General features: G+C 47.2%; 1 protein-coding gene across 1 annotated transcript; it reads right to left on the bottom strand.

The window, feature by feature from the left end:
* Positions 1 to 443: 443 nt before the first annotated feature.
* Rnaseh1 (ribonuclease H1) lies at positions 444 to 10,948 on the bottom strand. The gene is made up of 8 exons (XM_005360648.2): positions 10,769 to 10,948; positions 8,672 to 8,787; positions 7,502 to 7,672; positions 5,173 to 5,272; positions 3,436 to 3,490; positions 3,035 to 3,119; positions 2,483 to 2,607; positions 444 to 1,122 (listed from the first exon to the last, which is right to left on the bottom strand). Exons 1-8 carry the CDS (start codon positions 10,894 to 10,896, stop codon positions 1,036 to 1,038), a joined length of 867 nt encoding a protein of 288 aa, XP_005360705.1. The 5' UTR covers positions 10,897 to 10,948; the 3' UTR covers positions 444 to 1,035.
* Positions 10,949 to 17,237: the final 6,289 nt, after the last annotated feature.

Here is a 17,237-nt window from a genome sequence, read left to right as displayed (position 1 = left end):
ATTCCCCCACCTCCATGCAGGATGGTGAGCTGGCCTTACTACACAGATCCCTCGCCAAGCCAGCAGAGATGGATACCAGTCACCCCAGCCTCACTCAGGCCAACACCCCGTCCTCCCTTATATACACTTCTGCTTCGAGTTCTTTCGGAGACCTGCTGTGACATCAAAAACATCGCATCTTCACGAGATGACTCCACTTGCCCTGGGCTCTGGCAGATGGCCCAGAGTCCCAGTCTAAGGAACTCAGAGTCAGCACAGGTGCAAGTACTGTCTGTGTCCCCGTCATCCCTGTCTTCTCTAGAGTAAGGCTGCACAGCGTCCCATTTCTTAAGGGCCATGAGGGTCTGCCTAAGAACAATCTGACCACCCTGTTTCTCTAGACTGATTTTCTCAATTTCTAGTTTTAGATAGTACCTTTAACAGTAACTTTATAAACTGCATGATTTTGTGTAATTCCTGTATATTTTTATTATAAAAATAAATAAGGATAACTTTAAACATGTTTTAAATTTATATAGTATTTTTAGGAAAAACAGCCAAAGAATTCTAATAGCAATATATTTATGCATCTTGATTTTTAAAGTTCTCAGCTGTCCTTCAAGGTGGGCAGACTCTGCCTGGCCTCAGACCAGCCTTGGCTTCCACATGGCCATGTCATCTCTGATGCACACAGAAGACACAGGGTGCCTGCAAGGGCAGGCTTGTACCTGTGCACATCGGAAGGAAAATAAACATTCTGGAGCCTTTAGACCACACCTACTGACCAGTGTCTCACCGATCCCTACTGAAATCAAGCTGGAGCATTTTGGGCCAGATTGCAACAAATCAAACAAGAATATCAGACCCACAAGGTACAAAGGACAAAGGCTGGAACTTCCCAGAAATGTGAGTTCAACCTCCCCTTTCTGTCATTTAAGCACTTCTCATCAAGCTGTGTCACAGGTCATGGTTGACTCTTCCAGCTGTGGCCCCACAGCACATCAGGGCAAATGCACAGTCACTGTCTCGGGTCCAAGCGTGTAGCAACCACTTTGCTCAGTTTTCAGACTGCTTCGCACCTTCCCTTGCCAGCCTGTCAGCTTCTTCGTTGCCCACAAATCCCGAGTGACCAGGAATGTGCATCTGTTAAAATAAAAATCTCCTTTAATCTTTCCTGATGTTTACATGTGCCGCAAAGCTCATGTTCACAGCCCTGCCTCGTCTCCTCGGAAGTGTGTAAAAGACAGTAGGGCTGGATCTCAGCTAGTAGAGTATTCGTCCGGGGTGCAGTCCTCAGTGCCACATAAACTGGGGGAGGTGGCATGAGCCTGCAATCAACATTGGCAGGATCAGAGACTCAATCGAGACCACCCTGGCTACACAGCTCATTAGAAACCAACCTGGGCTACAACTGCCTGCCTCACCCAACCACAATACTCAAGATGACAAAATATATAGACTATTTTGTTAAGAAGTTCACTGGGGTCCCCAAAACAGTACAGGCTGTTGCACTGTTCTTGGGGGGGGCACCAAAACTAGATGAAGACAACACATTCCTTGGCTGCAGGACACAAAGAAATCAACCTGAAACTGATCTGGAAGCTGCCTCCCTGCTGGCTAGCTTTCCTAGCTTGGGAAGGCACTGTGTAGGTTGCTGGGGAAGAAACATGCCATAACACCAACCCGACAGGTAAGAAGTACCCACTAGAGTAACAGTGACAATCTGTTTTGAGGTGACCATCTGCCTTCTGAATGGAGTTCCAGCCCACCCCACAGGAGGAACTCACACCTGGTGCTGCAAACCTGTGAAAGTCGTGTGCTGGGCAGTCACAGGCCCGGTGGGAGAGCTACTACTGTCTCGCTAAATGCCTGTGGTTTGCTCGTAGATTAGTGCTGCCGTTTCTTTTTCCTGCAGTGGGTGGCAATTATTGCAGGTCCATAACTGGCCTGAGATAAGTGACTGTGGAGTGCTCAGCCATAAGAGGGACATCAATGTCACCTGCTCCAGGGCTCAGGCAGGGTACATCATGGGAGAAGGGGGAAGAAGATGACAGCCAAGGAAAGGAGTGGAATTCAGACATGGCTACCCCTGTGGTTAGCAGCACAGGGTCTGCCCAGACCTGGACCTGACAACACTGTCCCGATGCAGGAGGGGTGCATGAGGTCCCCCCACTCTCTGGGTGATTAATGCTTTATGAGGGAGGATAGACTTCCTTCAGGACTGTAGATACTACTAAGGTGCCCATGCTTCTGCACCCCTGTGAACAACCGATTGAACATACTGCATCACAGGAAACCATGAGAGGAGGAGAGAAGGAGAAGTGGGGGTGGGTACGCCACAAACACGATGTACACATTCGATGCCATCACAGTGAAACCCATTCTGTGTCTAACACAACTAACACATTGACTTGGTGGAAGCTGCTGCTTTAACCTGGCCACAAACCCTTTCCCGACCCCACCTCTCAGCTAATTCAGGTCATGTGATGCGCAGTGGACTCACCCACTTGATGTCCATCCCCTGGCTGAGCTCGTCCAGCTCCATGAAGTCCTCCTTGTTGATCACGTCCTTCCCCGTGCTCGTCCTCCAGCCGTTCTTCTTCCAGCCCTGGACCCAGCTAGTTATCCCTAGGGAACACACGCTCACACTCATCCATCAGGAAGGCCTGGCCTCTCCTGGCCCCTCGTCTCTCCTCACAGTGGCTCCTCTCATTCCGAGTCAGAGCCTGGATGGTTCCCTTCCTTAGGTGCTCTCCCTTGTTCCTTCAAGCATCCCAAAGCCCCGCCTTTCCTCTCCCTGATCTAATCAGAGGAACAAGGGGCTCCATGCGCTTCTGCTCAGCCACCCCAGCCCCAGAACGAGCATGCTGTGACCCGTAGTTACTAACTTCCTGACCTCAGGTGTTATGGAGCCAAGGAGCCCTGCTTCCCAAGACAGCAGACCCAGATTCCTATTCCTCTGAACCTGAAAAGCCCAGCATTACCCGGGACTGTGACACTACCTCTTTTTAGGAAGAAAGGCCTGTTTTCCTTCTTGGTACCCGGAAAGGCTTACCATTGATGGTGAACATGCTGTCTGTGTAAAGAACCAGCTTGCTGATGTTCTGAGCCCTGGCTTGCATGATGGCTTTGCAGGCTGCCTTGAAAAAACAAGTCCACAGTCATGCTATGTGGAAAATGCTCGACTCTCGGCATTACCCACTGGGGGCTCTGAGCCTGAAGCACTGTTCTGTAACACCATGCTGTCTTCTCTATGTGAAGAGGCTACACTTACAATGCCCCCATGGAACCACGTGAAATGATCCTAGAGCTCTTCTAGAGACTTTGAAGACTGCTGCTAGCCTAAGCGTTTCTTGTGGACTTTCAATACTTTCTATCTGGACAATGAAGAAGGGGAACAAGACGGATCTTGTGTCACATGGAGGACAGGCAGGCCCACAATTATCTGGCACTTACATGGATCTCGGCTCTCTGGTTTGTCTGTCGCCCATGAAGCCTGACACCTACATTTCTGTTTCAAAACAGCACAGAAAGAAAACACCAAATTACAATGCTAACTCCTAGAGCGATTCTTCTCAATGGGTAATAACAAACTAGTGTTCGCTTTCAACTGAAACAGAAAACCTACACACGAGCAACAGCCTCGAAAAACAGCTCAGGGCCAAGCACCCATGAGACCCTGGTCCAAGGGCTGGGCGGTGGTGGTACTCGCTTTTAGTCCCAGCACTCGGGAGGCAGAGGCAGGTGGATCTCTGTGAGTTCGAGGCCAGCCGAGTTGACAGAGTGAGTTCCAGGACAGGCTCCAAAGCTACAGAGAAACCTTGTCTCGAAAAATTAAAAAAAAAAAAAAAAAGACCCTGGTCCAAATATCAATCTTTGCAAAGGACACAAACCTAGAAAACCATACACCTATAATCCCAGCACTCTGGAGGCAGAGGCAGGAGAATCTCAGTGAATTGGAGGGCAGTCTCTAGTCTACACAGAGAGCTCCAGGACAACCAGGGTTGCAGAGAGACCCTGTCTCAACAAAAAAAAAAAAAAAAAAAAAAAAAAAAAAAAAAAAAAAAAAAAAAAAGAAACGAAAAGATCCAAGGTTAAAGATATAAAAAGTTCACTGTGCTATGCTGGGCATGGTAGTGTACACTTTGACAGGATTTCTTGAAAGGCCTGGACTACCACTGCACAGCTTGGTGTATACTTTAATCCCAGTACTTGAGTGGCTGAGGGAAGAGAATCTCCATGAGTTACAAGTCAGCCAGCGCTACACAGTGAGAACAAACAAAACAAAACAAAACCCTTATTACCTGAGTTAATTAATTAATATGTTGAATACAGGTAAATATTTAAAATGGAAAAAATAAAATACTTTTTATTTTTATTTTTTAAGTTTTTCGAGACAGGGTTTCTCTGTAGCTTTGGAGCCTGTCCTGGCACTAGCTCTTGTAGACCAGGCTGGGCTCGAACTCACAGAGATCCGCCTGCCTCTGCCTCCCAAGTGCTGGGATTAAAGGTGTGCGCCACCACCGCCGGCATAAAATACTTTTTAAATTAATAAACAAAGTATGTCTGACGGCAGTTCCCGATGAACCTCAAACCGGTTAGAGAACCTCGGGGGTGGCTGACAGCTGCTACTCCATATCCCTCACTGCAGGGACTGGTTAGATGTGAATGGTCCAGCTGTGCTTTCTGAGTGTCTCTAGGTTAAGCATCTTCAAAAGTCTAAAAAAGTCACCAGGTGTGGTGGTACACACATTTAATCCCAGCACTTGCGAAAGAGAGAGAACGAGAGAGGCAGGAGGATCTCTATGAGTGCCAGGCCAGCTACATAAGGAAACCCTATCTCAGAAAAATAAGTCAGTGACGGGATGGGTTCTGAGCTGGCACCCTGTCCCTTCATCACTGTTGGCTGGCTCCTCTACACATACATACATACATACATACATACATACATACATACATATACATACACACACACACACATACACACACACACACACACTATGACACGTACAAACTAGGCACAGGAAAACAACACCAAGTCTCGGCATTTGGCACTGATATAAATCAAAGTTGCTCTTCTTCTATCCCCACCAATGCTCTTTACGGGGCAGGTTTCACCAAGACTGCACCAATAAGCAAACCTGACAAGACTTAGTAAAAACGTGGTGTTCACACTCAGCTGTGTTTACTTACAAGGGGTGGCCTGGCCCCCAGTAAACGCCAATTCCTGCTCTTGCTCGATTCCGCCCGTTACTGGAACAGCAGCCATCCGTGTAGACTACAACAGACTCTCCTGTGAGAGGGAAGAGGGAGGATACTGCACCAACCTGCTCAACACTGACCACCGCTTTATTTTTCTGTCCAGGATGACATAGATTTCCCCCCCGTGGGGTGTGGTCACTTTTTGCTTGTCCCACATGCCAGGTGAGTTAAAGACAGAACTTCCCACGGTGAGACCTGCTTATACCTCAAACTAAAGGGGTCCCTCGTGGCTTTCACTTGAGACTTTCACTCTTAAGCTGTCCTTCCAGAAAAAGAAACGCTTGGTGGCATGCTGGCCCCATAAGCTAGAAAGCCAAGTTTGCTGGCAAGGGGTCACCTTTTCTCTTAGCACGTTTGTTACTAACTGTAAAGTAGTTCTCATCTCTGCTTCCTCCTTTCAAACATGGCTTGCTCAAGTGGGAAGGACAGACCTAGGGCCACTGTCAGGCCCGAGTGTGGTCAGCAACACCCTCAGCAGAGTACAGGAGAAACTGAGTGGGAGAGGGACATCAGAGACCACCTGCACAGCAGGGGCTGTCCGGAGGACAGCAGCCCGAGCACAGCAAGCTCAGGGGAAGATGGGGACCAGTAACCCTCAAATAGCAGAGGCTGGAACTTGGTTTCTACCCACACAACTAAACCTTCCTTGAAGCCACTAAAAACACTGCCAAGTGACAGCTGGCAACCTGGAAATGGCTCATTCCTTAGGCTCCTGCCAATGAGTGACCGAGTTGGGGTTTCTATTAATCTGATGAAACATCACAATCAACATACATCACCGAAGGAAGTCAGGACAGGAACTCAAGCAGGGCAGGAACCTAAAAGCAGGAGCTGAGGCAGAAACCATGGAGGAGTGTTGCTTACTGGCTTGCCCCCATAGCTTGCTCAGCCTGCTTTCTTATGGGATCCAGGACCACTAGCCCAGGGATGGCACCACCTACTGCGGGCTGGGCCCTTCTCTACCAATCACTATTCTAAAAATATGCCTGTAGCCTGATCTTATGGAAGCATTTCCAACTGAGGGCCAACCTCTCAGACGACTCTAGTCTGCGTCAAGCTGACACACCTGTGCAGCACAGTGAGCAGTGAAAGGACCTGCTCATCTCAGGAAACTGCCAAACCCGGCTACTCTCATTGTGTCCACTCTCCCAGCTCCAGTGACCCCTGGCGCCGTCCCTGGAGGGAAAGCACAGACGGCTTTTCCTCTTGGCAAAAACTCAGGCCACGCCACATGCTGATTCATCTTTAAATGCTGCCTCTCTGTTCCCAGGCATGCAAGACAAAAGGAAATTTACATACTGTAGTTACTAAGAGCACACAGCTGCCCTTGGAGCTAAACACAGAAAGAGCCCACAATCTCTTTTCAATGGGACCCAGTGAGGTCTGAGGGTTGGACAAACAGCTTCAGGCTGGCACTGCTCAGCTCTAGCAGGCAGCTCTGGCTGGGCCCTCCTCCTTCCTCTGCCTCAGCAGCCTGTGGCTATGTGAGGGTTCCCCAAGAATTCTCAAAAGATTAATGATTTTTGCACTATTTGATTACCTATAAATAATGGCCTCATTGCTAGGACTGGCTGCAAAGGACCCAGATGGCTGGGAGGCTAAAGAAAGAGGATAGCAAGTTGAAGGCTAGCCTGGGCTTCAAAGGGAGGAGTTCAATGCCACCTTGGGTAACTCAGTGGGACCACACTGCAAAATAAAAGGTAAAAAGGTAGGACCGCACTGATATGAGCCCTGGCCTGTCAAGGAAGAAACCAAAGGGACTTTTTGTTAATGCCCTCTCTCCAAAATAAAAGACCTCAGAAATTTCTAGAGAATATTTACAGAAGAAAAAAAAAATAGGACAAAAATCAGCTTAAATTTTACACTGGCTGCCTATATCCTTAACTCCAGCACTGGGGGGCTGTGGGCCGGAAGTTCTCTAAGTCCGAGACTTCAAGGGCTAAACACTGAGACCCTGTCTCAATAAAATCACCACCACCAACAATAAAACAAAGAGCTTAAATTCCTCTCACTTAGAAAGAAAAAGATTTCATGCTGACTGTTCTTTTTTTGTAATTGTATTAAAAATTTTGAACCCACCAGGCAGTGGTGGCGCACGCCTTTAATCCCAGCGCTAGGGAGGCAGAGGCAGGTGGATCTCTGTGAGTTTGAGGCCAGCCTGGTCTACAAGAGCTAGTTCCAGGACAGGCTCCAAAGCTACACAGAGAAACCCTCTAGGAAAACAAAAACAAAAAAAAAATTGAACCCGAGAAAGGCATACCCATATAAGAAAACATGTCCTTGCTCACTGGGGGATCAGGTTCCATATGTTCCGTGTTCTGTTTGGTGTGCTTTGCCGCTGGCTTGGGCAGTTCTTCCCCTTCATTCAGAGGCTCCCGAGGCCGCTTGCTGGTCTTCACCTCTGAGTCCTGCACATGTGCAGTTTCCTGCCCTGAAAGAGATTCTGACCATGACCCAAAACCAGAGAGTACATGAACCAGACTAGGGCACTCTGGACGTAGCCCTGCTGAGAAGGGACGACCGAGAACGAACCATCCCAGACTCTGGCCCTGAAGGAGCTCCAGAGAGTCCAAGGCTCCCTCTGAACATAAATAGCAATAAAGGGATGAATAAATAAAAAGGCCTTGAAACTTCCCAAGGGCTTCAGATGTAGTTTTGTTTTTTTTTTTTTTTTTGTCGCATGTTCTCAATTAGAGTCAGCTTGCTCACCTGAGTCATGTGTGTGCCCTAAATCTGATGTCCCTTTATAGTATGCCTTCAGTTTCCAGTCCTAGGCACCATACACATCTGGCTGAACCACACTATTCCTTGTAAAAGATTTACTTTTAATTGTGTATGTATTCGAGCATCCATCCCTCCTGAGCTACGGGAGGTTGTGAGTCACCCCACATGGGCGCTAAGAATCAAACTCTGGTCCTCTGAGTCAGTTCTCTAGTCTCTGAATGACTTTTTTTTTTTTGGAGACAGAATTTCTGTGTAGCCCTGGCCATCTTGGAACCAGGCTGGTCTCGAACTAGGAAATCTGCCTGCCTCTGCCTCCCGAGTGCCCAGATTAAAGCCATGCACCATCATTACCTGGCTTGAACCACTATTCTTAACTCTAATTAATCTATACAGGGAAAGTCAAGATAGATAATCATTTTATCTCCTCTACAGAAGCTGACGCAGGGGCTGGAGAGATGGCTCAAAGGTTAAGAGCATTGCCTGCTCTTCCAAAGGTCCTGAGTTCAATTCCCAGCAACCACATGGTGGCTCACAACCATCTTTAATGGGGTCTGGTGCCCTCTTCTGGCCTGCAGGTATACACACAGACAGAATATTGTATACATAATAAATAAATATATTAAAAAAAAAAAAAGAAGCTGACACAGTGATGTTGGGGAATCAAGGGGCTGTTCATAGGTTAAAATACCATACTAATGTTACATACCCTTTGAGCCCTCTGGGCTTGAAGAGTTCCTGACAAAGGCCCAAGCTTCATCTTCTGTTGCAAACTTCTTAAACCTGGCGGCAGGAAACCGGTCCACCTGCGCTCTGCACTCACTCCTAGAAGAGTGCATACATCAGCCCAATCCCTCTTCAATTTACATCTCCATTTGTTTTTTTTTTTAACTTAATTTTATTTATGTATGTATGTATGTATGTATGTATGTATTTATTTATTTATTTATTTATTTATTTTTGGTTTTTCAAGCCGGGCTCCAAAGCCACAGAGAAAACCTGTCTCGAAAAACCAAAAGAAAAAGAAAACAAAACCTGTCCTGGAACTCACTCTGTAGGACCAGGCTGGCTTCGAACTCACTGAAATCCACCTGCCTTTGCCTCCCGAGTGCTGGGATTAAAGGCATGCACCACCGCCACCTGGCCAGTGTCAAGTTTTACAGAAGTTTACAGGCCACATAAAACAGGAAGAGAAAAAAAAAAAACAAAACAGGAACAGAAAGTCAAGAGTTCTGTACGCCTCTGCCTCCAGAAGTTCCTAGCCCATTGCTTCCACTGGGGCTCACTGACGATGCTGTGAAGTCTACAGGCTTAGTGGATGCACAACATGGGTCCACGTTACCACACCATTCTGAACAACCTCATGCCTGAGAAATCCCCGCCTGGAGCCTGGAGGTGTGTGTGTGGGGGGGGGGATGCATGCCTATAATCCCACACTCTAGAGGCGAGGCAGGAGGATCACCAAATTCAACACCACCCTAATCTATATACAGGTTTAGGCCAGCCAGTGCAGTTCAGAAGCCCTGTCTCAAAAATTGCAACCAAAACCACCTTGGTTTGGGAGTACACGCCCATCAGGCCAGCATTTGGGAAGTGGAGACAAAAGATCAGGTGTTCAGGGTCATCTTGGATTTATAGCCAGTTCAAGGCCAGTCTGTCTCCAAACAAAACCTGTTTGTTCTCACATTCATCCCTCCCTCGGTTCTAACCCTAAAAACACTGACTCTCTCTGCATTTGTTCTGGGATGCCATGTAGTTGGAAACACACACTGTGGACCATTTCAACCTCTTTTCTCTTAGCATGATATAGTTAGTGTTCCTCCACACTGTTTCATTAGCTCCCTTTTCAGTGTTAAGACTGGCCAGCCCATTCTGCTAAATACCATCCAGGAGGTACACTAATACCATAGGGTCTTCCACAACTTCACCGCGTACTAAAATTTTGTTAATCTTTAAGAATCAATCAAGTCGGGCAGTGGTGGCACTCCCCCTTAATCTCAGAGCTCCGGGGGGGCTGAGGCAGACAGATCTATGTGAGTTCAAGGCCAGCCTGGTCTACAGAGTTAGTTCCAGGACAACCAAGGCTACAAAAAGAAACCGCGTCTCAAAAAACCAAACCAGAACAAACAAAAATTCCAACCACAGAAAATGGGTTCTCTTTGGAGACATTTCTTCCTCAGTACTGTCGCTGCTGAGCCCAGGGAAATACACAGGAGCACAGACAGGGACAACAAACCTTGACATCAGAAGTTTACTGTCATATAGGCCCAAACCTGGGTTCAAGCCCTGATTCTGCCACATACCCTACCATGATACTGAAGACATCATCTGCCTTCAAAGGCTGCTACAAGGATCCAAAGGCAAAGACTAGCTTCCAGCTTGAGCCTCTCCCATCTCTCGGCTCCTTCCTCCTCTGTGAGGTTTCCTTCCATAGACCATGCTGACCTCTAATTTGATGCTCCTGCCTCAGACTCACCAGTACGGAGATTACAAACAATTGGCACCACCCGATTACCCTGTTCAAAACAGGAGGAGCTGAGGATGCAGATCAGCTAGCTGCTTGTCTATCTGCAACCCCTGAATATAGGGAGTGAAGGCAGAAAGACCGTAAGTTCAAGTTGGTACAGGGGGTCCTGTCTCACAAACAAAACACCCACAAGAACGATCAGCACTCGGGAACCCTTGTGTAAATTCTGGTCTGCAATAATTATGGGTTCTCTTTAAGTCTTTGCCTGCAACACGGGAGGACTCGACAAGCCGTTTGCTGTTTAGAATGAAGAAAGGGCTCCACCCGGCTCCGTCTCACCAGCTCAGGAAGACGCCGGTCTTGCGGCCTCTCCTCACCGCATAGAACATCCCGAGGCCGCAAATGCCTCGCCTCACGTGCACGACGGTCAGTGTCACGGTGTGGGACAGCGGCAGCAGCCAGCTCATCGCTCATGCCGGCAAGCGGACCTATATGGCGATTCGCGAGCCTCCCGCCCGCCGCCGGACACACTTCCGGCGCTGGGAGATGACGTAAACGGGCGTGTGGGGCGGAGCCTATGATTGTTAGCTTTGTGTGGAGGTGGTGAGAAGGTAGGCCGGGAGGATGCGGTGCCTTCGCGGAGGGAGAGAGGAAAGAAGGAGTAGAAGGATGGTGTGATGGGTGGATGGATGTGAAGGCAATGAGAAGCCCTGCAAACCTACACCCATTATCGATACCCACCTCTGCAGGTCAAGGTTCCCCTCGCCTCCCCTCCACCTCTGCAGGTCATGGTCCCCTCGCCTCTTCCAGCAGACTCTGGGCCAGGGCGATGGCCATAGGAAAATGGATAAACACACAACATCGTTTTGGCCATATAACTAAGGGAATGACGCAAAGTCCCTGTAGAAAAATGGGAGATCCTTTTATGATCCGAAAGCAACTGAAATTTAAAAATATTCCCCTTGAGAGGCTAGCAAGATGTCTTCAAAGGTAAAGGGTACTTGGCCACCAAACTTGATGACTCGGTCTCCATACCCAGGGCCCACACGGTCGCAGGAGAGAACTGACTCCCAGGCAAGTTTTCCTCTGACCACCACACACGTGCCGTGCTGCCAGGATAGGTGTGCACACACGTAAATACATGTCATTTTAAAGTTTAAAAGGTATACTACTCGAATTTACGTGGATATACAAAACGTATTAATACAAAGGAAAAGTATGGATGGGAAAATTCCCTGTAATGGTTGCCTCTGGTTATCAGCCCTTCAGATAGACCTCAGTGGGGTTTGTGGAATGTACGCTTCTCTTTGCTTTAGTCCCAACGTCTGGGAGGCAGAGGCAGAGAGATTGAGGTCAGTTTGATCTACGAAGCAAGTTCCATGTCAGCCAAGGAAACAGAAACCCTGTCTCAAAACAAACCAAAAAAAAAAAAAATGGTGACCTTGAAAATAATTAAAAATCAACATAAAAATATAAAAAACAGTGTGTTTCAACTTTTAATTTATAACTTCAACTTAGATTTTTCTTTTTTTTTAAATAATTTATTAAAAACAAGGCAGTTAAAGAGGCTATCGAGCTCACAGTTCAGTAGTCTATGCCCAAGAACAAGAGACCTGAGAAGCTGCCCCTCGCCTCAGCTGTGGAGCTCACAGGCCCAAGAGTCTAGCACCCACACACCTTGGAAGAAAGAGACCCGGTGGCCCCAAGCTGTATTGAACCAAGGGGTGTGGGCCCAATGGCACTGACCATGGCATTCTTCTCTGGGCAGAAGACAGCCTGGTGATGGGAACAGGAGGCCTGCAGTCCACCATGCTGGAAGGGCACAGCACAGCCCCGCCCTACCTATAGATTTTTCTTGCAAGTTACATTTTTCATAAAAACTGATAACATTTAAGCCAGGCAGTCGTGGTGCACGCCTTTAATCCCAGCACTCGGGAGGCAGAGGTAGGTGGATCTCTGTGAGTTCAAGGTGCAGCCTGGTCTACAGAGCTAGTTCCAGGACAGGCTCCAAAGCCACAGAAAAACCCTGTCTCAAAAAACCAAAAAAAAAAAGAAAAAAAAGAAAAAAAAGAAAACAGGTAACATTTATTTTTCTTAAATATTTATTTATTTATTATGTATACAATATTCTGTCTGTGTGTATGTCTGCAGGCCAGAAGAGGGCACCAGACCTCATTCCAGATGGTTGTGAGCCACCATGTGGTTGCTGGGAATTGAACCAGGACCTTTGGAAGAGCATGCAATGCTCTTAACCAACCACTGAGCCATCTCTCCAGCCCCAACAGGTAACATTTAATATCATGCTTCTGTAAAACACTTTAGTGTTTCCCCCATATGTGCAGTTTTGAAGAGAAAAATCCTTGGCGGGGCTGGAGAGAAGGCTCAGGAATTAAGAATGCTTGCCTTAAGAAGATTGCTGCTAGTTCAAGGCCAGCCTGGTCTACAGAAGGAGTGTGAGTTCCCCAGGACAGCCAAGGCTACACAGAGAAACCCTGTCTTGGAAAAAAAAAAAAGTCAGGCAGTGGTAGTGCGTGCCTTTAATCCCAGCTTTTGGAAGGCAGAGGCAGGTGGATCTTAGTGAGTTTGAGGCCAGCCTGGTCTACAAAGCAAATTCCAGGACAGCCAGGACTCTTACACAGAGAAACCCTGCCAAAAAAAAAAAATACAAAAAAAGCAAAACAAACAACAACAACAACAAAAAAAAAAAAAAACAGTGGGACAGAGACAAGATTGCTAAGACTTGTTGGCATTCAGTTTAGCCAAGAAAACTTGAGCCCTGTAGATCCTACCTCAAAGGAAGAGGTAGGGATGAATCCCAGACTGTGTGGGTGGAGAGACCGGTCAGGGAATGCGCAGTTGACATACGCTTGGGTTCTGCCTTCTCCAATGGGCCTGTTTCACGTTCCTGCCTCGATTCCCTGCAATGACCGGCTGTGACCTGGGATTGAGCTAAAATCAAATCCTTTCTTCACTAAGCTAATTTTAGTCAGGGTGTTCTCTCACGACAACAGAAGCGAGCACCTCTTCTTGCCTTCGTCGTCAGCCAGCACCACAGACTCAAACTCCATGCATGTGTCTGTAGGACCATTCCTTTAGAAAGAGTGCATGTTGCTGGTTGTAAGACCAGCATGTATGAGGCTGGGGCAGGACATTGTTCTGGGCTACACAGGGAGACTCTGAAACAAAAAACAAAAAAAAAAATTAGATGACCTGGTATCATGTATATACTGAGTGTCAAAGCTGGTTGGGGTGGTGTGTGCCTTTAATCCCAGCACTCAGGAGACAGAGGCAGGGAGTTTCAGAACAGCCTGGCCTACAGAGTGAGTTTTAGAATAGCCATGGCTATGTAGAGAGAAACCCCCTCCCAACCCTCACACCCAGCTTAAATAAAAAAAATAAAGCCTCCCTATGAAGTCCAGATGCTCTTAAAATTGAAATCCCCCTAACCCCTAACTTGGCTTCCTGAGTGCTTGGATTACTGGTGTGCACCATTTTGACTGACTTAGATCGTTGTTGTTGTTTTTTTTTTTTTTTTTGAGTGGGGGGACAATTAGGAGCCTGGTGTTTTTGTTTTGTTTTTCAAGACAGGGTTTCTCTGTGTTGCTTTGGAACTTGTCCTGGAACTTGATTTGTAGACCAGGCTGGCCTCAAACCCACAAAGATCCACCTGTCTCTACTTCCCGAGTGCTGGGGTTAAAGGCATGAGCCACCACCACCACCAAACTGGCTTACATGAGTTTTTACAGTGAGGCTACCATTCTCATATTAACCTGTGCTATGCCCCAGATCCTGGGCAAGCTGGCAATCATAAACCTCAGCCTTGGCTCTTGGAGCAAAGACCTCAAGGAGCAGTGAAGGACCTCTAAAAACTCTAGGCATGGGAATTCCAAGCCATACCCCAGACAATAACACAGGGTGTCAAGTGGAGCCCAATAGTCAGAGACTGCAAGGCTCCTCTGTTGGAGAAAAGACTGAGGTGACAGGGGAATTGTGTCTCCCCAAAGTAGCTTTGGCCAGAGGGTTGATGGCATCTTTGCCACTTTAAGGTGCAAAGGTGAGTAGGTCATGGTATTACATTAGTCTAGATCAGCGGTTCTCAGCCTGTGTCTCGACCTCTTTGGGGGCTGGCTATCATATATATTAAAGGGTTACAGCTTTAGGAAGGCTGGGAACCGCTGGTCCAAATGGATGGTGCCTGGGAGTGGCTCTCTGGAGGTTGGCTCAGGACAATCCCTCTCCCCTACAGTCATTTTCATGCCACGGGACTGTAGTAAAAGGCCGCTTGTTAGTTCCCAGCTGCGCAGACCTGAAATAATCACACAGAAACTATATTATTTAAAACACTGCTTGGCCAATCACTTAAGCATATTGCTAGATAGCTCTTACATCTAGAATTAACCTATTTCCATTATTTTATATTTTACTACAGGGCTCATGGCCTACCAGCAAGGTTCCAGGTAGCACCTTGTGTCTTTCCCCTCTGGTGGCTCCATGGCGTCTCCCTGACTCTGCCTACTCTCTCTCTCTCTCTCTCTCTCTCTCTCTCACACACACACACACACACACACATACGCACACACCAAAACAAACACCTCCCCATACCTCTAAACATGAGTACTGACAGAAAGCAGAAGGGAAAGTTAATGAATGTGGTTCATTAGAACAGATAGAAAGAGGTTCAAATGATCCCAAAGTACATCTTCAGGGTACCACCACAGCTTTAGCTAGTGAGGAACAAGATGGAGTAAGTTAGGCCGCAACAAGTGCCTTTTGCAGTGTATGTGTGTATGTGTGTGTGTGTATGTGTGTGAGCACGCTGCAATAACACAATGAGCATTCAAATGCTTCCGTGCCCACTCCCCCCAGAGTCCACTATGTAGACCTAGTCACCCTACCTTCTCAGACTATCTCCATGAATGCCCCATTGTAGAGGAAGGATACACACACTGCTATGTTAATGACAATTTAATTTCAGTGTTCCCAGTACTTTTGTTACTTAACCTACTAAGTGGCATATCCTAAGGGTAAGCTGTGAACAGGGCCTTGCTTCTTAGAGCTCAAGACTCCTTCCAGTGGGACCTGGCAAGTGACTTATCCTGGCTGACTTCAGTTTTGTCACTGGAGAAACGAGGATCCCATACCTTGCGTCACTGGGACTGCTACGGAACCATTTATGCCAACTCCTGGAGAAGAGTGTGGTAGACACGTAGGCTCATTTCTCACCCAGTCTCCTCTGCTCTCCTGTCCCTGAGCTCTGAAGTTCATAAACGTTAACTTCAATTTCCAGCACCACATTCTGACAGCTCTGTAAATCTCCTAAGTTGCTCATGATTCTCTCGTGGGAGGTGGAGATAATGATGTTGGCAGTGACCAAATACTGACTAAGATATTGTGTGTGCAATGCCCCTTCATGTCATCATCTGATGCCTGGGTACCACATATCTCCTCATCTTACACTCCACGAAAATTCACGCTGAGAATGTGTTCTTTTTGGTGGAACATACTAGAGATCAGCAGATTCTCAGTTGAGATACAAATGTAAAGAGTGATTCTCTCCATCCACCCTGGTGATCGTGGACTGTTGTGCAGAACGAGTGACCTTGAAGCATCACAGAACAGGCCGGTGACCTCCTTCTCACTGAGCACCACGTGGTTTCCATCTTCATTCCAAGCTGATAAGATCGTGATGAAAGCCCTGCCAGCCCTAAGTGGAGAGAGAGAAGGGACCTTCGGTGAAACTCAGTCCATTAACTTTTGATCAAAGACGGGCACATAAATCCATCTCCTGTGCGAGGATTCATCACCACCTCTCGGACGTTCGTTATGACATGAGGCTCTGGAGGGGTAGGGATGACTTTAAAGCTCCTCTGGGAGATGACACACAGCCAACAGAGGGGATTTTAAAAGTTTTGTTATGTTTAGTGTGTGTGTGTGTGTGTGTGTGTGTGTGTATGTATGTATGTGTGTGTTTGTGTGTGGATGTATGTGTGTGTGTGTGTGTGTGTGTGTGTGTGGGTAGGTGAGTGTGCATGTGTGCATATGTGTATGTGTGGTGTGTATGTGTGTATATATATATACATACGTGTGCGTGTGTGTATATGTGTGTGGTGTGTATGTGTAGGTGAGTGTGTGTACATGTATGTGTGTATGTGAGTGTGTGTGTACGTGTATGTGTGTGTGAGTGTGTGTATGCGTGATGTGTGTATGTGTGGTGTGTGTGTGGGTGTGTGTGTGAATGTATGTGTGTATGTGTGCATGTGTGTATGTGTGTATGTGTGGTGTGTGTGGGTGTGTGTGTGAATGTATGTGTGTATGTGTGCATGTGTGTATGTGTGATGTGTGTGGATGTGTGGTGTGTGTGTATGTATGTGTGTGGATGTGTGCGGGTGTGAGTATGTGTGTGGATGGATGTGTGTATGTGTGTGAGTGTGTGCATGTGTGTATGTGAGTGTGTGTGTGTATGTGTGTGTATATGAGTGTGTGGTGAGTGTGTGTGTATGTGTGTGTATATGAGTGTGTGGTGAGTGTGTGTGTGTGTATATGAGTGTGTGGTGAGTGTGTGTGTGTGTGTGTGTGTGTGTGTGTGTGTAGGTGAGATGACAACTTGTGGAAGTCAGTTCTCTTCAACCACATGAGTCCGAGGAATTGAACTCAGGTTCTTAGTTTGGAAGCAAGCACCTTTATCTACTGAGCCATCTCACTGGCCACACAGGGGACTTTTTAATAGTGTTTCATGCAATAAAGAACAATTTTAATTTGGAGACAGGGTTTCATGTGTCCCACTCTGGCTCAAATTTGGTAAGTAGCT

This window comes from Microtus ochrogaster, linkage group LG3 (assembly GCF_000317375.1).
Source record: "Microtus ochrogaster isolate Prairie Vole_2 linkage group LG3, MicOch1.0, whole genome shotgun sequence".
Lineage (NCBI taxonomy): Eukaryota > Metazoa > Chordata > Mammalia > Rodentia > Cricetidae > Microtus > Microtus ochrogaster.
The sequence above is the reverse complement of the archived record's forward strand: the minus strand, read 5'-3'. Positions and strand labels throughout refer to the sequence as shown.